General features: G+C 33.9%; 6 protein-coding genes across 21 annotated transcripts in view; 2 read left to right on the top strand and 4 right to left on the bottom strand.

Annotated features, from left to right (window-relative positions):
• Nucleotides 1–624: 624 nt before the first annotated feature.
• On the bottom strand, nucleotides 625–3,055 carry LOC114875965 (serum response factor-binding protein 1-like). Its single transcript, XM_029186882.2, has 3 exons — nucleotides 2,901–3,055; nucleotides 2,023–2,076; nucleotides 625–1,940 (listed from the first exon to the last, which is right to left on the bottom strand). Exons 2-3 carry the CDS (start codon nucleotides 2,047–2,049, stop codon nucleotides 786–788), a joined length of 1,182 nt encoding a protein of 393 aa, XP_029042715.2. The 5' UTR covers nucleotides 2,050–2,076; nucleotides 2,901–3,055; the 3' UTR covers nucleotides 625–785.
• Nucleotides 2,057–7,342, top strand: LOC114875913 (ATP-dependent Clp protease ATP-binding subunit clpX-like, mitochondrial). 7 transcript variants are annotated; one of them, XM_029186812.2, is made up of 9 exons: nucleotides 2,057–2,427; nucleotides 2,514–2,810; nucleotides 3,062–3,188; nucleotides 3,671–3,814; nucleotides 3,898–4,095; nucleotides 4,186–4,334; nucleotides 4,443–4,566; nucleotides 4,875–5,776; nucleotides 5,858–7,342. In XM_029186812.2, exons 4-9 carry the CDS (start codon nucleotides 3,745–3,747, stop codon nucleotides 6,107–6,109), a joined length of 1,695 nt encoding a protein of 564 aa, XP_029042645.1. In that variant the 5' UTR covers nucleotides 2,057–2,427; nucleotides 2,514–2,810; nucleotides 3,062–3,188; nucleotides 3,671–3,744; the 3' UTR covers nucleotides 6,110–7,342. The 7 variants fall into 7 exon arrangements, with proteins under 7 accessions (XP_029042645.1, XP_029042638.1, XP_029042630.1 ...); XM_029186805.2 differs by having other exon boundaries at nucleotides 4,443–4,584; XM_029186797.2 differs by having other exon boundaries at nucleotides 4,443–4,620.
• Nucleotides 7,025–9,382, bottom strand: LOC114875958 (solute carrier family 25 member 46-like). Its single transcript, XM_029186869.2, has 5 exons — nucleotides 9,101–9,382; nucleotides 8,703–8,985; nucleotides 8,535–8,591; nucleotides 8,173–8,449; nucleotides 7,025–8,097 (listed from the first exon to the last, which is right to left on the bottom strand). The coding sequence occupies exons 1-5, from the start codon at nucleotides 9,264–9,266 to the stop codon at nucleotides 7,684–7,686; spliced, it is 1,197 nt and encodes a 398-aa protein (XP_029042702.1). The 5' UTR covers nucleotides 9,267–9,382; the 3' UTR covers nucleotides 7,025–7,683.
• A 1,515-nt stretch (nucleotides 9,383–10,897) lies between these two features.
• Nucleotides 10,898–12,653, top strand: LOC114876440 (chaperone protein DnaJ-like). Of its 3 annotated transcripts, none has more exons than XM_029187946.2 (2): nucleotides 10,898–10,966; nucleotides 11,489–12,653. In XM_029187946.2, exon 2 carries the CDS (start codon nucleotides 11,606–11,608, stop codon nucleotides 12,275–12,277), a length of 672 nt encoding a protein of 223 aa, XP_029043779.1. In that variant the 5' UTR covers nucleotides 10,898–10,966; nucleotides 11,489–11,605; the 3' UTR covers nucleotides 12,278–12,653. The 3 variants fall into 3 exon arrangements, with proteins under 3 accessions (XP_029043779.1, XP_029043766.1, XP_029043771.1); XM_029187933.2 differs by having other exon boundaries at nucleotides 10,910–11,169; XM_029187938.2 differs by having other exon boundaries at nucleotides 10,910–11,398.
• A 190-nt stretch (nucleotides 12,654–12,843) lies between these two features.
• Nucleotides 12,844–14,431, bottom strand: LOC114876429 (vacuolar protein sorting-associated protein 37B). 2 transcript variants are annotated; one of them, XM_029187911.2, is made up of 5 exons: nucleotides 14,326–14,431; nucleotides 13,912–14,156; nucleotides 13,660–13,831; nucleotides 13,493–13,575; nucleotides 12,844–13,415 (listed from the first exon to the last, which is right to left on the bottom strand). In XM_029187911.2, the coding sequence occupies exons 2-5, from the start codon at nucleotides 14,041–14,043 to the stop codon at nucleotides 13,146–13,148; spliced, it is 657 nt and encodes a 218-aa protein (XP_029043744.1). In that variant the 5' UTR covers nucleotides 14,044–14,156; nucleotides 14,326–14,431; the 3' UTR covers nucleotides 12,844–13,145. The 2 variants fall into 2 exon arrangements, with proteins under 2 accessions (XP_029043744.1, XP_029043753.1); XM_029187920.2 differs by having other exon boundaries at nucleotides 14,254–14,336.
• Nucleotides 14,432–18,297: 3,866 nt separating this feature from the next.
• The window catches only part of LOC114876882 (protein split ends-like), a 36,989-nt gene continuing 34,140 nt past the window's right edge, over nucleotides 18,298–21,146 (bottom strand). For all 7 annotated transcript variants that reach the window (XM_046285384.1, XM_046285387.1, XM_046285388.1 and 4 more), the window contains 2 exons: nucleotides 20,919–21,118; nucleotides 18,298–20,795 (listed from right to left, as the gene is read on the bottom strand). In XM_046285384.1, coding sequence (XP_046141340.1) covers nucleotides 20,084–20,795; nucleotides 20,919–21,118 — 912 coding nt within the window. In that variant the 3' untranslated portion in view covers nucleotides 18,298–20,083. The remainder of the gene's footprint in view (nucleotides 20,796–20,918; nucleotides 21,119–21,146) is intronic.

Below are 21,146 nucleotides of genomic sequence, written 5' to 3'. Positions count from 1 at the left end.
TAGGCTCTTTATTTACTTCACCCTATCTACTACCCCGTTTACGTTGACCCTCTTTAAAAATAAAATATTAATATAATTAATATAGCGCGTTGTCCCAAAGTTTACCCATTATCTCAACCGATTTAAAAATACCTTACAAAAGTAAGGGAATCAGGAAAGAAAATACTAATCCAACGTTTATTCCTATTATAATTTATTTTCAGAATTAGACAAGTACATGTAAAAAAAGATTTCGTTTCCTATGCGTTTGCATAACTTAACATCTACTTCGATATACAACATATTGAAAGTCTGAAAAGAACTCGCCTTAAACTTAAAAGACTAATTCCCTATGATTAACACGATTCACTTCTCGATTAATTACAGTCTGATCGTTGAGTTCTGTGAGCTAACGTTTCTTCGACTAGAACAGAATAACATTGCATCGATCATTTTAAACGTGAATTATACCACGATTAAATGCGTATCTTTTAAAGATCGTACGAATCCTATTTGAGCGCTGGACGCGGATAAAATTTCTCATCAAATGCACCTTTAATGTCTGCATAACTAACATTGTAAATGATCCCTACCCATTTTGTACGATTTCAAATTATAATTAAATATTTCAATGAAAAAGAATAATCATACTGTAATGTTTTCTGTAATTCCTATCGTCGAATTATATCAGGCCATACAAAGAAAGGAACCTTCCGCCCAATGGAATTAAAACAGGACCATTTTCTATTCTAGGTATACAATAAAAAGATGCTGATACAGTAATAAATATACTGAAATTAATTTCCTTAATCTTCGTCAAACTTAATTTTTTTCCCTTGGAAACCTTGTTTCAGAATTTCTTGCTGCTTCCTCCTCGCTACCCACGAAGGATGCAGGTTTTCATCTTCTGTCTTAGTGGAGTCGCTCTCGATGTTTCTCTTAACAGGATTGTTCTTAACGCGCATATCCCTGTTCTGTTTAGAATGCGTAACGTTTGTTTTTCTTGTATTACTCGGACCATAAGAAATATCTTTACCACTTCCTATTTCCCCTTTATCTTTAGAGAATTTCTCGTCTTTGCTTCTTATGCGAAGCGCCTTAAATGCCCGATGATCAATGTCAGAGGTAGGATCCTCGTTCCTCTCAGCAGAGATGACTGTAACGCTTGAACCGGCTTCGTCCGAGCTCAGAAAAAAGTCATCCGTACTTTTTCTACATTCTCCTGCATCGTTCGACGATTGTTCATTGTTATTCTCTTCGTGCTCGCTAGCTTCCTCCTTTCTATCTGTTTCTTGCAACACTTCTGCAAATCTTTTAACAGCAGCCTCCTTACTTATAACTTTAGCAACTGATTTCGACTCGTCCCCTTCCAACTTTTGTTCTGCTGATTCTTTCGATAGTTTCATAGACTGTTCATTGATCTTCTTCTGTTGACGAGTGGTACATTGCAAATGATTGGTAGTACCGGTACTGTCTATGTTCTTATTGCCTCTCTTTTGCGTGCTCACTTTTACAGTATTTGTATCTTTTCTTGATCTTTTTGGATTCTCTTCTAGATCATCATCTATGGAATTACTTCCTTTCCTTTTCGATGGACGCTTTTTTTTCTTCCAGGAAATGTACTCCCTGTAATCTGGAAATTTCTCCATAAATTCCACTATTCTCTCATGTAAACACTTGTATCGGGCAACTTTGATCATAGCTCTAGTTCCTTCGTCTGTACGAGGATTTTTTAATATATCTTGCAAATATTCAAAATTAATTATTCCAAATGTTGATATATCATCATCTTTAATATGCTTTAATGCAAATACTTCCCTCAATAGTTTATCCGATTTAGTCTTGTTCTTCTCCAGTTGTTTCTCATTACCACGATAAGTGCGTAATTTTTTAGCTTCTCTAATCAACTTACTTACCACACAGATACGAGCCTGATGAACAGGTTGCCTTAACAGAACAAGCTAGAAAATATAATGAAAATAAATCATCTGTGAATTTGATGAAACGTCAAATACATGTGTTTAAAATACATAACACGCTTACTTCGTTGTTTATCTCCGTTTGTCTCATCTTATCATCAAAGATATTATAGTAATCCTTTAAATAAGAAAAAGGAGTACCCACCAGATTAATTGCAATTTATCGAGTTTATATGTTGTTAATAATGTGACAATGCTGTTTTCGATATGTTTTTACGCAACATATATTTACGGTCAAAGAGAGCGCATCTGTCGTATGTGCAACCTAACCTAACAATCTGTGATGGTGGTTAGGAATCGAACACATAGACGAGGATTTACTTATTTGTATAAAGGGAGAAGTAAGCAAACGGACGCGCGCGCGAGAAAGTAAGGGGTTAAGTGGGGGCTGCGAGAGTGAGAAGAGGAGGAGACTTAAATTTACGATTGGTCGAAATTGTTTGGAAAATTGATTAAAATCGACTTCAAGGTAAATAGAACTGTAATTATTGACACATGTTCAAATATTTAATACTAGGTGCGTAGATACATCTATATATGTTTTAATAACTATAGGCACATTCATATATTAAGTGCCCTCGAGTGACCGTACGTGTGCAGACGCACTGACGTTTTGTTATTTCATACAAACGTCACTGCATTTGGTTGCACACATGTATAAAAAAATATTAGTAAACATCGAGTAAAAGTTTTCACGATAAACAGATAAAGATTATTCACGAGTGAGAACAAAGTGATCACATTATCGGGACGATCGTGACATTTGAATTATTAAAAAGAAAATCGGCCATTAGTGGAGCATCGTACCGTGACCGTGACTGACTGCAACATACACATTCGCCACGTATGTAGGTACGTGTATACGAAAATCCATCATGTCTCCAGTTTTCTCATCGTCTTTAGATATTTTAGTGATATCGAAGTAAATTGCGCCCAACTTACCCATCGGTTATTGTCAAGATAATTTTAAAACAGCAAATGTTATTCGAAAATTTCGGAGGGAACCCGACCAATGTCCTTGAACCATGCTTCGAGCGATTGTTGTACCTTGTAACGCAATGTGTCAAATAGTCGATTTATTAAATTATCATTTCTTTCTCTAGTTCATTCGTGGTAACCAATTTGCATAAGATATTTCGGATCGTTGGATTTATTACATGTTTCATGACAAAAAATGACTAAATTATGAGTAATGAGGAACAGCATATACGTTAGTTTTAATTCGCAAAGGTTAGTATTTTCGATATTTTAGTATTTTCGTTAACCGCGAGCTGCTCCTTCAATGTTTATTTTTACATTGACATTGCGTCCGTCTTCGTATTTTACTTTCGAGTGCATACGTTTCAATTTTATTTCTTTTTAAAGTCAATCTGTATTTTGATACTCGTTGTTTTCATATTTTCTTATCATTGTTATTTCTTTATCATTACACGAAATAAGCATCTGGTGTCACCTTTGAATTTCATATGAATTTAGAGAAATTTTTACAATTTTCGATATATATTTTGTTTGTAATCAGTATCGACGCAAATCGTATAATACGATAAGTACAAGTTCTTTCTTTTAACTACATTTGCGACATTTTTTTTATTATATAATTTCCATAATTTGTACAAGTGAATAACATGTAAAATTATAACATATTTCACCTATCTTTGACTTTCCTCCAAGAAAACTTAAATCTCATTTTACTGTATTTTATTTCAATTCAGGTTTTGCCCAGAGAAGTTGTAATACTTACCAGAAAATATTTTTATCCATTTTTCTTGCTTGTATAAATTCAAAAATGAGTTGTGTTCGTTGCTGTTTAATCAGTGCTGGTCGTATAGCATCTTCCAATCATGTGGCAAACCATGGTAAGTTTGAAATGTATACATACACAATGTAAAAAATTACTTATTTTAATCTAATTATAAATAATTCTATATTTTTTTACTAGTTCACAAAATTGTAAGAGTGGCTGTAATTAGATCATTAACGATTAGCAGTACTCTAGGAAAAGCACCCACAGAACCAACTCCACCAGGTAAAGATAGCAGCGGTGGAGTGTCCTCTGTTGGTAGTAATGGAGGAAAAAAAAACACACTGACGTGCCCAAAATGTGGTGATCCTTGTACGCATGTAGAAACATTTGTATGTAAGTAGAGATGTGTATAAATATTTGCACGCATAATAAAACATAATAAAGTTATCTAGAATATAAGAGTATCTTTTTTTTTTTTATTAGCATCAACGAGATTCGTCAAGTGTGAAAAATGCCATCACTTTTTCGTTGTTTTATCAGAGGTAGATTCGAAAAGAAGCCTTAAGGAAGCTTTAAGAACAGATGATACAAAACAAGGATTCTACAGAAAACCACCGCCACCGCCGAAAAAGGTAATGAATTATTAGAAAATTTGCCTAAGCAAATATTTCTATAAAGAATAAAGACTAATTGTGATATAAATTGTTACAAAAAGTATTAATATGTGTCGGTATTTTCAGATATTTGAGTACCTAAACAAACATGTTGTAGGGCAAGAGTATGCTAAAAAAGTTTTGAGCGTTGCCGTGTATAATCACTACAAACGAATCTATAATAATTTCCCAGTGCAGAATTCAATGCAAGGTTCTATTAATACTACTGGTACACAAGATCTGAATCATCCCTTCACTCATAGAGGTCTTAAACCACGTAAATAATAGTTTCCCGTTTTCGTACTTAACTCTACGTAAAAAGTGAAAATAATAATGGAAATCGTATTAACGTTTCTTTCTTAACATAGATTAATTGTACTTAGGTGTAACGAATCTTTACGGAGATAACAGTTATAACTATTACACGGTTACGTAAACATTCGCACACACAAATACACGTGCACGTACACACTCCAACACACGTTCCAATTGACAATATTTATTCTTTTTCCGTTGTAGACCTATTGCATATTTCGACCGTCGGAAATTCGCTTGGTGTTGGATTCCAACAGTTCCCTACAGGAAGTGAACAAAAGTCAACTGATAATCAGTCGTCTTCGGGATCGGATATCCTAGACAGCAAGCAGCACCAATTAAAATTAGAGAAAAGTAATATTCTATTGCTCGGGCCAACTGGTAGTGGAAAAACATTACTCGCTCAAACAATAGCTCAGTGTTTGGACGTGCCTTTTGCTATTTGTGATTGCACGACGTTGACACAAGCAGGATATGTTGGTGAAGACATAGAAAGCGTTATAGCAAAATTACTTCAAGATGCTAATTACGTGGTGGACAGGGCGCAAATGGGTATTGTATTCTTAGACGAAGTGGATAAAATCGGTGCCGTTCCTGGTATACATCAATTACGTGACGTTGGCGGCGAAGGTGTTCAACAAGGAATGTTAAAAATGTTGGAGGGTACCATTGTAAATGTACCTGAAAGAAATAGTTCTAGAAAATTGCGTGGAGACACGTTACAAGTTGATACTACAAATATTTTATTCGTTGCTTCCGGTGCATATAATGGATTGGATAGACTGATCTCGCGACGTAAAACTGAAAAGTATCTTGGATTTGGTGCCACCCCTGCTTCGGAGAGTCCAGGTAGGAGAGCGGCAAATTTGGCCGACGTTGCAAATATGACACCTTCTACAGAAAAGGATAACCAAGAAAAAGATCTTTTATTAAAACAAGTGGAAGCAAGAGATTTAATTGATTTCGGTATGATTCCCGAATTTGTAGGCAGATTTCCCGTTCTTGTACCTTTCCACACTCTAGATAGGGATATGTTGGTTAGAATATTAACAGAGCCTCAGAACGCTATGGTGCCACAGTATCAAATGTTATTCTCGATGGACAAGGTATGAAAATTATTCACCATACTTGAAAAATAATTTTACTTGCGCCTAATATTTATATAACAATTTTTTCTTCATTTATAGGTGGAATTAACGTTTACTGCGGACGCCTTAAATGCTATAGCGTCATTAGCGATGGAAAAGAAAACAGGCGCAAGAGGACTTCGTGCAATCATGGAATCATTACTCTTAGAACCTATGTTTGAAGTACCGGGTAGCGACGTAATGTCCGTTCACGTAACGGAAGGCTGTGTACGAGGACAAGACAAGCCACAATACGTTAAAAGGGGTGATGTCACCGACGAGGAGTTGCAAGCTCAACAGATACAAAATTAACAAATAATTCATAAAACGGGCACTCCACATGTTTGACACATCATTTTGTTTTCTTTTTTAAAGAGCAAATTATTTGCGCAAACTGTTACGATATTTTCCAATACGAAGTGAATTATAAACAGTTCCCCTTTCGTTCTAGAATTTCTTTTCAGTTTTAAGAAAATAACACTATAATGTGGTGAATCATGCCGTGAAAAGACTCGATACAAAAGAGATTGGGAGAACTTTGCAGTTCTACAGATAGCATATATTCTGTAAAAATATGTATAAACAAAAATGTGTATATACATAAAGTCCTCACCCGAGTTTTCACTTACCAAAAAAGTGAACAAAATTTTAATTGCAGGTAGAGTATACAGTCGTTTAGACTAGAAATATTTTGACCGCCTACACGAAGGTAACACGAACATTTCTGTCTTTTATAATTCTAATATTTGTTCGTTATTGTATTATAACAAGCAACAGAAAAAAAAAAGAAAAACGAAATCAATCTTGCGAATTATATTGTGTAACATATGCTAAGGATAAAGTTTCTACGTTACACGAAATAATTGCAACTTATTAGCAAAAGTTTCAAACAGCTAGTACAAAACTCATTGTGTACTAACGCATGTTATTATGTGTGTGTATATATATATATATATATCTATCAGAAGTGGAAATGTTCTGTAAAATACTTCGATTCGATAACGTTTCTAAATAACTAATAAATAACATTGGAACAAAAATTTAGGAAAATATAAAGTTATATAAAACATACATTTGCTTTTAAAACCAAGGATGACGTTATGTTAATAAATAGAACAAGAATTTTTGTAACGTATTAAATAAATTAGGAAAAATAATCAAATAAATAGAAGTTAAAAAATGTATACGTTTTACAAAAGTAATGGTAAACACTTATTAGAGATGAAATACTTTCTGGTCAATTATTTTATTTTATTTTATCTTATTTTACAAATACGCAATAGATATAATTGAAAGGCTGTGTAATATACGATGCAAGTTAGAAAGATGTGCAAGTGTAAAACTGTAACCGATTGTTACTGAAAGTAATTTGATTTAGTGATATATCGAAAGTAACTACAGACGAACTAAAATACTTTCAACGACTCCTTAACTTGCATCTTTACGGCGTTTTTAATTTCTACAACGTAAATATTCTACATAAAATAATATGTACATGTCATCCTAAAAAAATGTTTAGAACAAATAAACTGTTTTTTATATATACCATTGTTGTTTTAGCATTTTGAACTACAGTATGCTTAAACCAATGAATACTCGTGTCTGTATTCGTTCCTTAAACTTAAACAATTTAGAATTTTTTGTTTTTATTAATGTATTTTTAAATATTAGCAACTTAAACTATATGTACAATACTTTCAGAGTCCAATTTGAATTCATGTTAAGATGAAGGAAAAGATTAATGTGTTCAAGAAGTTACTGAAACTGTCAACCTATCATTGCCACATTTATCATTGTACGATCTACAAATGATATACACAGAAAGTATACTTAAATAAACATTACTTAACGTTAATAATCATTTTATTTCATCCGTTTTTCCCTTTTTATGTCTCATTATAATACCAGTGTTGCGGTGGATCGCGAATTGATTTTGGCTTTGGCCTCAATATCGTTTCTAATTCTGTTACAATCCATTTAATTACCCGTACTATTACAATATCTACAGTAAATTCCAAAATGAAAGCACCAAATCCTTTGTATAAACCGAGGGGACCTTCGGTAGAAATTATTGTACTATAACAATCGCGTGCCCCGCTATATCCAGTTAACAACGGTGTTACGCTACGTCCTGTATCCAAGTTATCGATAATAGTACGCGTACCCTGAAGATGAAGTCTATAAATCACTGTTTGCCAAGGATAAAATAATGCTTCTGCAATAAATGTGGAAACCAATGCCGACTGAAGTTCAATGTCTTGCACCGTTGCCTCGGACAACAAATCTCTGCTGTACGCACCCTGTACGTGATGCACAAATACCGTTAAACATCTATCCATGATATACTTCTTTTTTTTTATTAAGAAAAAACTTACCCTTATCTCTTGCGAATGCTTGTGTCTAATGTGCATAATACGACTAGTAACTCCCCGTACAGCGAGGGTAAAAAGATATTTGGATACTTTATAAGCAATAGTTGGTGGTAGAAGAGCATATATAGGAATTAGTCTACCCTTGTTGCTCACGTCAACCAAGCGAATTGCGCCATCCCGAAAAACGTCCAATATTCCAGGACTCTCAGATGCAATTTCAGATTGTACAGTTTCAACCAATGATGCAGAGTAAAATGGTGTCACTAAACCTATAGAAACACTGTCATATTTTTCATTAATTTTTAATACAAATTTTAAATGAATGAAATATATATAAATATATACATGTACTAATTTATTGTTACCATTTAAGAAGAATATGTTGACCAAATGCTTTTAATGAACTGTTACATGTTATTTCTCTGAAAACAATAAAAACCTTATTAATTTAAACCACATATATTCCTTTTGCAAATGTATATATATTATTATATTTATATAATATTGTATATATTACATAAAGGTGAACTTACTTTGGCCATGGTGTAATTTTAGAAATAAAATCTTCAACAGCTAACAACATCCCTTTCACAAGTAGTACTGATCCAATTCCCTTCCATAGAGTATGTATTCCTTGAGTTTGGTGAAGACGTATAACTACAGGTATTAAAGTAATTGGTACAATGTGATAGCTCTTCAATCCTGGATTTACTTGACATTGTCTCCTTAGAACAATGAGAGGATGAACTAGTAATGTTTCTGCAATTAATGTTGCTAATCCACAACCAGCAACCATATATTTTTTTACAGAAAGATCTGAAATACAAAAAAGTTTTGGAACATTTTTTGTATGTCAATTTTTATGAATAGTTTATCAAAGTTCCATCATTTAAAATATAATGTTATTCTTTCTTGTTATGTTGAAACTCACCTTCCTCAGAAGGAGGACTGTCTTCGGCCAAATGATGTACAGCAGGAATATCTAAAGGACGAATAACCTCTCGTCCTTGATAAATATACGCTAAATTATTTTCAGTTTCCCAAGATTTAATAGATTTTCCACGATACACTCTGTCATAGCTCTCTAGACCCGCCATTGTTTAGTCAACTGATTTTCAAAAATTGCTATTACATATTTGGAAGATAAAAGTTCTATATACACACAAGTCTGTTTCGTTCATACACCATCCAGCCAAAAAGTAGGTATATTCAAAGACTGGACATGCCTTTGATCGCGAATGGTCATGATTTGGGGTCCCAGATACCCCAAATGCCATAGTGTCGGTAAGCAAGAGTGTCATCGGTGCTTAGGGGTCCCTGACACCTCAGATGCCAAAATGCCTTACGGAATTCCTTCATATCTCTACATTCTTTTCATCTCTACATTCCTTTCAACCCTACATTATTTTCATCCCTACATTCCTTTCAACCCTACATTCTTTTCATCCCTATATTCTTTTCATCTCTATATTCTTTACATCTCTTCATCCCTCAAATCCTTACATTCTTATCATCCCTACATTCCTTTCAACCCTACATTCTTTTCATCCCTAAATTCCGTACATCTCTGCATCCCTTATAATAAATATATTATAAAGTCTGCTTCGAATAAAGGTAAGTAAAGGTAAGTTAATTCCTTTTTTTGCCACCAGAGGGCGCTGATTCGATGTCGAATCAGCGCCATCTGGTTTCTGGAAAAGGAACTAAATCAAGCAGACATTTTTGGCCCTCTAGCGGCAAAAATGTGAACTAAAATCTCGACCTCGAATCAGCGCCATCTGGTTTTTGAAAAAGGAACTAAATCAAGTCGAGATTTTGGCCCTCTAGCGGCAAAAATGTGAACTAAAATCTCGACCTCGGATCAGCGCCATCTGGTTTTTGAAAAAGGAACTAAATCAAGTCGAGATTTTGGCCCTCTAGCGGCAAAAATGTGAACTAAAATCTCGACCTCGAATCAGCGCCATCTGGTTTTTGAAAAAGGAACTAAATCAAGTCGAGATTTTGGCCCTCTAGCGGCAAAAATGTGAACTAAAATCTCGATATCGAATCAGCGCCCTCTGGTGGCGAATATAGGTACTAAATTTGTATAAAATCACAGGCCCTATAGCCGCAAAAATTTCAACTCAATTTCAGGGAGGTACTGGGATGTATCGAATGCAGGAATATAAGTGATACAAGGATGTAAAGGATACAGGCATGTAAGGGATATTGGGATATAAAGAAGGCAGGAATGTGAGGAATGCAGAGATGTAAGGGATATAGAGATGTGAGGAATGCTGGGATGTAAGGGAAGCAGAGATGTAAGGAATGTAGGGATGTAAGGGAAGCAGAGATGTAAGGGATGCAGAGATGTAAGGGATGAAGAGTTGTAAGGAATGTAGGGATGAAAAGAATGTAGCGATGAAAAGAATGTAGCGATGAAAAGAATGCAGAGATGAAAAGAATGCAGAGATGTTAGGAATACTGAGACGTAAGGGTTGCTGGGATGTAAGGGATGCAGTGATAAATGGTTGGGCCTTGTGAGGCCCTTAAAGGCAAAAAAATAATAAATAACTGGGAAGGTTGAGCGGAGGCCCATGAAGGGGGATAAAATAATAAATGATTTGGGAGGGTGGTCCACGCGAGGCCGGAAAATAGGGGTAAAATAGTTTACAACGAAGTTTTCAATTAAAAGTTTCATTTGGTTTAATATCATGGTATCCCCGTGCATCATGACCCCTCGACAAATACTGGTCTTTCTATGTCTGCATAGTCAGTGCTGACAATGAATAGAGTTTGAAGGTCCTGAATTAGATAGGTTAGATTTAGATTGTATACGACTTTCAATATTTTTGAAATACTTGTGTGTTAATGATTTTATCGGCTAAATACACAAGTATCAATTTCTGTTAAATTATGTATCAGAAATTGCCCATTTAATTTCATTATGTATCTGAATTAAACTTTTTATCTAACAATTGCCAGTTACTGTTTTAAAGTTTTCTACACGTTTCTGAACACGTATGTCAAAAATTATTTAAAACATCTTAAATATCATACATTTTTTTGCGAATCTGTAGCAGTTTTAGAAAACTACTAATATCTATTCGAAAGAAAAACTATTAAAATGTCTGTATCATACATACATCATTTTATAAATATGAAATGATTTATATAACCTTCACATTGCACAATTATCAATATTAAACAGTTGGAATAAATATATGTTTGCGTAATACAAATTATAATGGTTATGTATTATTTAACTAATTATATTCACTAACATTTTCAACGACAATTTACGTTTTAATGTAAACATCACTGTATCTTTTTATCATAGGTTATACCATTGCGATAAGCATATAATTGTACGTATCAGGAAGAATGTAATACTTTTCATTAAGTATGATAAATTATACGAAAAGTCAAAAAAAAATGTTAATTGCTCATAATACGTATGTATAATGAGTGTCCATCAGTAAGAATAAAAAATTGTGTGTTTAAATACAATTTATATAAAACTATTAAAATGTATATCCATAAAAGAATTAGATTGAAATTATTAAAGCAATTGATGGTACAAATTAATATGCGTGTAGCTGCATCCACGAAGAGTAAAACGCATTATGAGACCTTGGGGATACGTCCAAATGCTACGCATAACGAAATAAAATCAGCATATTACAAATTAACGTTAAAATATCATCCTGATAAAAATAAAAGCGAATCCGCGAAACACATGTTTCAAGAAATTTCGAATGCATATACTGTACTTGGTAACTATCAGACACGTAAACAATATGATAGAACTGTCGCAGTTAGACATGGAAAAGTAAATGTAGTTTATAAACCGGTTTATAGACCAAATAATGTTGCACAGAGCGAATCGCCGAAGTACAAAGTTTATGATTTCGATGAATGGACTCGTCAACATTACCAGCAAACATTTGAAAGTGATATGCGGAAGAAATGGATTAAAGAGCACTTTGCTAAAGCTAAACATGAACAACCCAGACCAAAGGAGGGCAGTCAACTGCTGGTGGTGGTAATTTTCATTGGATTTTGTTTAAGTATTTATTTTAAACCGAAAGAAGATTATGATAGACCATTAGAGAAAGAAACGAAATAATTATGAATTTTATTCTTAGTAAAATTATTAATTCTTTGAAGAATATAAGTTGTTAATATAGAAGTGCAATTAAAAATAGTTGTACAGACTGTCGCAGACTATATTTTATCAGTCCCTTTTAACATTACATATATATTTAATTCCTTGATTAGTAATATGTGAAAGATTGAAAACCAAAGTACTTTAAATTTGTGTTAAATTGAGACATTGTATAACAATAATGAAAACTTACTGATTAAATGGAATATACATTTAATAATATCAAATAAAATGCGAATAGCAGTACATGCTAATTGTACATATGTAAATAGTAATAATCTAGATGGAAATACTAAATAAAAAAAAGGTGTGAATAATATATTAAGTAAAAAATGTATGTGTAACTTACAATTTTTCTAGTACACCTTATATAGACGAACATGTACATTGAGTTCCATCGAAGTGTCGCAGTGAAGTTGGCGGACTAACACATTCACGCCGCGTCGGTGAGCCGATGGGTGAGGTGTCGACGACACGGCGTGAATGTGTTAGTGAATGTGTAGCTAACTTCACTGCGACAACTTCGATGGGACTCAATGTACTTACATATTTATTAAAATTATACATGTGTTGTAATTGTTTTAGAAAGCATTTCCACGTGTCACTTATTGTTACAATTATTATAATACAAAATTCTGTACACTAATTAAACTGCTTGTGTCATTAAATTTTGTAAATGTTTTAATTACATTTATTTGTTGATAACGTTTACTGTTAACTTGATAGCATTTTCGCTATATTGAAATAATTACATACTTTATGTGTCAGTAAAAGTAGATTATTTAAAACGGAACTTCATTTATAATTCTTTTTTTTTCTTGGAGATAACTTAATATGGTCTATAATGTGGTAACCCAGATGGCACAGGCATTGGCATTGAAACAGGTCCAGTTGGATAAGGGACTGAAGGTGCTATACCAGGAAAATTACTAGCGATCGGGTAACCGGGACCACCAGTGACAGAATGCGATTTTCTTATTAACTCTCTTAATTTATCTACCTTTACTTTTCGTAGATGCATCAATTTTCGTCTGGACAAAAACTGCTCTAAAAATTCATCTACTTCCATATCACCAGCCAAAAACTTCTCTGCTATGGTCTGTACATTCAGAGCAATTATTATTACCATTCATTATATATAACATTCTTAATTACTAAATATCAGATGTAATGTACCTCTGATTCTTCTTCAATTTCAGTTGCTGCTGTTTGTAATAAATCTAATGCAGTATTAACTGTCATCTCTCCAGATTTTTCCCCTGAAAACACAACATTAATTAGTTGCATCAATATATAATTTAATGTATAATCAAGCTTAAAAAAACTGATAAAATTAGATGTACTTATTTCATCCAGTTTATCCTTAACACTAGTGCATAAATTTGTCCCTTTTTCACTAAGTTCTCTTAGTATTTGTTTTCCATCTTGCAATTCTGGTTGTTTTGATAAATTAAATTCTGCCAATGACCTGTTACTTGCCATTAACATTTCCTTTTCTGTTTCCAAGTCCTTAAACTAGTTTAAAAATAAAGATTTTAATTGCATATAATTTTGTACAAGTATATTACAATATTACAAGAGTAAAAAAAAATTACCTGTTTTATATCTTTTACGATGTCTTCAAATTTTCCATCGTTATTTAATAGTTCCTTCAGTTCATCGTTGGTCAGGTGAGAAAGTAAACCTAGAGCCGCGGGTATGTCAGGCTCTTGATTTGATTGAAACATTGTTTGGTATTGTTTAGTTCCACAAAATTGCGAAAAACCTCATTAGATAAATTTTATCTCAGAACAAGACTTATTTATAGCACATATACAATTGATATATGTCACCTAAAGACCTGTAAAAGGTTAAATAACAATATGTTTATCTTAGTCAACTTCACCAGACACATTAAGAGTGGTAAATGTTAAAATGCAAAATTATTTATCACTGACTATAATTGTCGATACTTAATGCGATTTTAATTTTGTCATTTTTACAATATAAAACTTAATTGACAATTGTACCTGTATGTACTTGATTCACTTATAAGCACCATGAACCAATGAATATAAACCAATATAAAGCTGCGCAATTTTCTGTTAAAGCAAATTGCAGCTGACTTCACATGAGTACGAGAACATTTCTACAGGACTTACAGTCGTGCCTGTTTTAAACTGAGAAAGCATAAATTTTGACTCCCTTTTATATTTTATTTATTTAGAAACCAGTCAAAATCAATACAAGAAAGTTATTAAAATAATTGCTTGACAAACTTGTATTCACGAACTTGTATCTTAAAAAGACCGCCATAAATTAAGTATATTTAAAATTCGATTCCAGTGCCATCTATACAAAAACGGCTCAAACTACTTGACAACTTACCGATCGATTTACCGTCACAGGGGAACACTAGCGCATCTATCGGGAAATCGCGGAAGCTAGTTGAGAAGTAGTTTCAGCCGTTTTTGTATAGATGGCGCCAGGATCGAATTTTAAAAATATTTAATTAATTGTTATCAAGCAATTATTTTTTCGATCTTGTACTGATTTTGAATGTTTAAATAAAAAATAGGATTAAAGGGAGTCAAAGTTATGTCTTTTATGGAACCGGTAAAACAGGTATGACCCTCATCGTCAATATGATTGTACTCCCTACATGAAGGTTTAATCTCACATGGGGTGTCTAGGACCCCACATGACCAAAGATATATTCATTCTTTTTGTATCTGTGGTCACCTGTGCTCACCACAGGTTTCCATCTTACAATTAAATACAAAATGGATAATTATGAATATATAGCATTGCTCGTAATTATTTGGACAAATTTATTCATTGTATAACATCAAGAATATTATTTTTACTACGAAATGTATTTTTTATTCGTTTGTACTATTTAGTATTACAAAATTTGTATCCTGAACAATAATCAATACTAGAATAACTTATAGATAATGATGTAAGCAGAAATTTGTATTGTCAAAAAGAATAAAAAAATATTTTCCCAATAAAATAAGTCAAATTAGAACAAAACCTTTGAATCAATTAAAAAACATATGAGAAAACAATCATTTGAATAAATTTTGAACTGATTTTTAATGAATATATTTTTTTCTTATATTTACAGAAATTACATTCAATATTGCATTACGTGTTCTTTTAAATATATATTTGATAGACATTAGTTCAAAATTTATAATTAAAAAATAACATGATCAATTCTATAAAGTAAAAATACGTTATCGTTCACACAATTGCGAGCAATGTCGTATAGTTTTGACTTAAGAAATAATTGTTAACTGGATGCAAAGACAGAAATATCTACATTATTTGTATATTTTGTACGCGTTCATCTTATATGTATAAAAAGGAATTAAAAAAAAATGTAAACGAAACCTCGATCGAAAGGGATACAATATTAAGAACAGGCATCTGGTAAAATGATCCTAATTAGATTTTACCAAGTACATACCATTATTTTCAACAGGTACATTATATTTATATTGTATGTTTATCTTCAGTCAAGTGTTACGAAAAAAGGAAAAACATTAAATTCTATATAAATCAGATTAATTTCTATCCCCAAAAATCATTTAACACGTTCCGTGCCGTGCCAGTCACCGGTGACTCATGAAATTAATTAGAGGCACATTACGTCATTTTAATACTTAAAAAATTTTTCACTACAATCGAATATTTGCGGCAGAAATTACAGATCTGAACGATCCTCTTAATTAGAAACTTCATCCGGCACTGAATGTGTTGGAATATATTATTAATATGTACGCTCTGTGTATCGGCTGTTCAACAGGCAAAGAAATATAAGAGAAACAATCAAGAATCAGAAGCTTGCTCGTTATTATAACGGAGGTGATTTTTTATTTCAACAAAAATAACAATTTACATTGAACTGTTTTGATAATAATATTATCGTGTATGCTACACCTGTAGTTTACTGTAGGCGTGGTATGCTCTCGCTCGCTATTAATTGTAGTTAATTTTATTTGAATTAATTCGCATTAATAGCGGTTTCTCGTAGGTAATATCGCTTCTTAGCCTTTTTCATTATTATTAATAATAATATTATTATTATTTCACTTATTCTTTTCTTTTTTTTCCTTTTTTAAATCCTGTTTCGTTTTTTTTTTGTCACCTTAGTTTCTCGCATAAAGCGTAGCCGCATTATATGCATCATCATCATCTATTATGATACAATGTTTTTAGGAGGGAGCTGAGTACCTCGGCGTGTTTTTATCATTTACCTATATACAGACTTCTTGCATAAGAGGGATCGAACGATAGATATCGGTCTTCCTTCGGGTTACAAACGAGTAGGTACATATACACGGCGTTTTACGGTTACGTTACGTCGTCTAGTCTATATAATAATAGTCCGAGATGCGATTTGCCTGTCCATATCAATGATATATTCGTATCTTTCCTCTTAAGAGGCTACAAAGTATCTTAAAAGATGGCTGCCATTGATGCATCACCTTATCTTCTCTTGTGTTTCTCTAAAACGCGTGGGTAGTAGCTGAGCAAACATTAATCTTGAAAATATTTATACAAACGATTGTATATTGTATATATACAAAGGAGCTCTTCAAAATTCTTAAACACATTATGGATAAATGCAGTGACTCGTTTTTCAAATTATGCGCGGGAAGAATAGTACGGAGAAACATAAACGCGCGTGGGTTCAATCGTGGAGTTTTAGAGCAAAGAAGAAAGCAGAGAAACGCAGAGATTATGGTGATCGGGTTAGAAAATTGTCCTCGACTACTACCCTTAGTTTATTCAATGTCTTCGTATTCACCTCCACATCTTTTATTCTGGAAGCATTTAACATGGTATTTCTTCAGGATCCCGATTTTCTTCTTCGTCTGAAATATTATCTTTATGGAAAATTCTTGTGTATAGTGTCTTCGCATAAAACTAGGATCGTTGAAATTTTGTTTGCAAATTGTTTCTGGCGTCATGGTAATTGAAATAATACTGATTATGAGAATATGCGGCTTTATCTGATACTATGAAAGGATAACAATGTTCGAACGCATCCAATAATTACTTCAAATAATAGGTTTAATGTGAGAAATTGATGATTCTTCGTTTTGTATTGTAAAGAAATAATGATAAGGTATGTACTTGGTGAATAATGAACAACGAATTCGCAATCCTGAAGTGTCCCGATATACCATTATCTGTTATTATAAATTATGGAGTATTTTTCCTTCTCGTTAAAGAGTACGAACGATTAGGAAAAACTCAACCTCTCCATAAAAAGTGCAATGGTAGAAGAAACATGGTAATCAATACACGAGTCTTCAAATTTCACATCATTATTTCGATCGGACCCCGATCCTTTAAGGAGGCTTCGTAAGATCTACGACATCAGTTTCGAGACGTATTTCGACATTATACTCTAGACAATCGTATTGTATATATGCAACAAATTCTATTTTACCGATACTATGATTCGAATATTTCCTATCGAACACGTATTTAACGTGCGTGCAATTTGTACAGAAATGGACACTCCGTTCAATATGAACCCTCGTCAAATGAAAATGACACGTGTTATATTAATGAAACGAAGATGATGTTACCGTGATCCACCATATAAAAACAGAACGATACGTGTTTATTCAAATAACAGTACGTGCAAATGTGTAGAGGCACTCGCGCATTATCTGACCGAATGTGAAATATATGAATGAAATGTTACGTATACCGCAGTTTACCAGAGTCCATAACTACGACGCGCAGGTTGGAAGATGGTGGGGGAACGCAGCGAGCTCTCCGCCAATCGCTTTCCACTTCGTTTGGGAGTATCGCCAATCAGGGCGAAGATGCGCACTGGAGATGCGCGAAGAACGAAAACTGGTCTTTTCGCAGTTATGGGTTCTGGTGAACTGCGGTCTACGTATACATATCATTCATAACATATGATAGGAGCAATTTAGGGTGTAGCAATAATATCATATTACTAAATAAAGGGGCACGGTTGAAAATTAGGCTATATAAAAATTCTTTAGGTGTACAGAATATATGTTTACCAATGCTTGATGCGTTTAAATGTTTAACTGCGTAATGTATTTTTGTTGATAGTCAGAGCGTACATTCGGAGTTTTCTTGAAATTCCAATGAAAATCAAATAAATTCACATCCATTCGCTTGACGGATGATATTCCATCGATTAAATTTTCTTTTGAATCGCCTGCATATATTCATTTTATTAATAAGAGAACGTAGGTTGGGAATGACTTCCCTAGTCAGTTCATGGCGTCTAAATCCCTAAATGCTAGCTACGTTTACTTACACTAAAATCTAAACTCTTACAATTAGCATACGATTAAACTAGCGGATCATATACCTACTTGTTCAACTTAAAAATTAATATTGTGTACTATGTACAACACTTAGAAATTACACTTTTTTTTGTTTTAAAACCCACTTCACCAAAGGAGAGAACATTTAAAGTGATTCTTACGTAAGACAATAATGCAATGTGCGAGAATGCGTTTCTATATTATGTCTTACACACATTCGACGTAAACTCTTCTTCGAATTCCCCTAACTTTTTTAATCTTTTTTATTTCGCACTGGTATATAACAGTTGAAGCTATTTAAATTCCAGACACATCACAGACTCATTCCAAATAAAAACACGTATGCTTTAGCGTTGTATCATCGTTTAACGATTATATATCATTCATTATGTACAAAAAGAAGCGTCTCCATTGTGAACTTGGGCTAGCCTGGACGTTCCACGGGTCGATCTATAAATAATGTGATTTGAACCGCGATCGGCCCAAAACGGATGATCATTGCTCCGAAAATCTGATCAAGAACTTACGTACGATGTATGTACACAGACACAGTGTAACACCCAAAGAACGCAGAAAAAATGATATTCGTCCGAAAGAAAGACCGTTAAGGTGATTAGAGTATTTAATACATTAAAATTAAATTCGTTATCAACAAGTTTCACTGTGTTGATTCCTAATTTGTTTCGGATACATTAAAAAGAATTAAATATCACGACGACAAATGTACAAACGTCGTACAGAAGATTTTATCATTTTACAACTATAGCCTGTACAGATCGTTTCGATGTCGTTTTTAAAATTATAAAGTTCTCCGTCCCTTTACCGACGATAAGTTAGAAAACAAACAGTATCTAAAAAGCGTTTTCTTAAAAAGAGAAAAAAAAAAAACAAAACAAAAAAAAAATGTAATAATGGCGGTGAAAACAGAAATATTTATATATTTAATTCTAGCTGATAATTATACACAACTTTAGTACATCTTAGCGCGGGAATAAGTAATACGTAAAAAAATATTAATTAAAATTACACTATTGTTAATTAACGTGTGTTTTCATGTACTGAACTAGCATCTTTAAAAAACGGCTACTTTACGCGTAGTACGGAGATGATCATCGACTAAAAATATAATGACGAAATTCGTATAAAATAATAAACTATTTTAAAACTTCGTACTAGAATCTCGATTTTGGAATACGATGGAAAAAAAAAAATGAATGAGCTGATGAATGAAACTAAAAGAAAACAGAGAATACCTTCGTTTGATCAACTGAAGAGAATTTCGACGACCAGTTAGAACGTAGTAGCTAAGAGCCCGAAAAATATATTGGTAATCATGAAACGTTCAATCGTTAGAATCCTAGTCTGTATGAGACTTTCGTCGAGCATAAAGAAATTGCATAAATAGCCTAAGAACCTTGTCACAGCATAATCTGTAGGTGGCTAAATTATTAGACTATCAATCCTCGTCGGAAAGTGGTTCGTACTGCGCGGAAAGCAACGGTGCCGGTTCAGCCTGCATTTGTTCGGATTTAGTCACAGAAGTAGATCCCGATGTTGGAGGAGGAGGTGCCGGTGGTGGACCAGTATGCACGCCTAACGCACTGAACGGATAGAAGGTGGTGGTGGGTGCTGGTGCGGGTGGTTGCGGAGTTTGATTGGGTGCCTCGTCTACCATCATTTCCCCACTCGAAGGGCTCTCAACGTTTCCCCCAATTTTCTCGTCTTTATCCCCACTTGTCACGTTCCCTCCGTTTCTATCACCTGCGTTACCACCTTTATCGTCCTCGGATGTACGCATCACTTCGACGATTTTATTCTTAACGTAATCCAACGGTGAAAGGTGCGGCTTGTTGGAAGGAGTTCCGGAAGTTGATGTGGCAGTGGTCGTTTCATACGCGCGATGCGTATAATGATTGGTACCCGCTTCCGGAGGCGAAACGGGCTCTACCGAATGGAACTGTTGCTTTCCTACTGACGAAGCTGTCTGTTGGTGTTGGTGTTGGTGTTGGTGTTGTTGCTGCTGCTGCTGTTGGTGGTGCTGCTGTTGCTGCTGCTGTTGCTGTGATTGTTGTTGAGTTACGCGAATTATCTGACGCTCGTCTCCAGCTTTCACGGAATCGGCTTCGTTAGCTTTTCGTCTCTTCCATTGATCTTCCGAGATTTGATACCTAAATAAATAAATATAATGACAAAGTTACACGTTTTACTCTAACTTAATCATTCCCCTTAACGATATCGCACAAACTAAGAACATGGTTACAATTTCTGTTAACATTATACTAATGACTTACCCACTGTATGGTCTATACGAGGAATGTGGAGGACCGTAATCTTTTGAAACAATATGATCAACGTGTTCACCAAGAGTAATCGGTTTGTTTCCATTTCCATTACCACTCGCACTCCCTGGCCCGTTGTTTCCTCCATTTCCTTCGCCGGCAGGACTATGCGCCATTCCATTAGGTTCTATCGAGGCTTCTCTGTGAAATCCCTGAAAAGTTTTCTACCGTGTAAAAACA

This window comes from Osmia bicornis, chromosome 4 (genome assembly GCF_907164935.1).
Source record: "Osmia bicornis bicornis chromosome 4, iOsmBic2.1, whole genome shotgun sequence".
Classification (NCBI taxonomy): Eukaryota; Metazoa; Arthropoda; class Insecta; order Hymenoptera; family Megachilidae; genus Osmia; species Osmia bicornis.
This window is presented reverse-complemented; position numbering and strand designations above follow the sequence as displayed.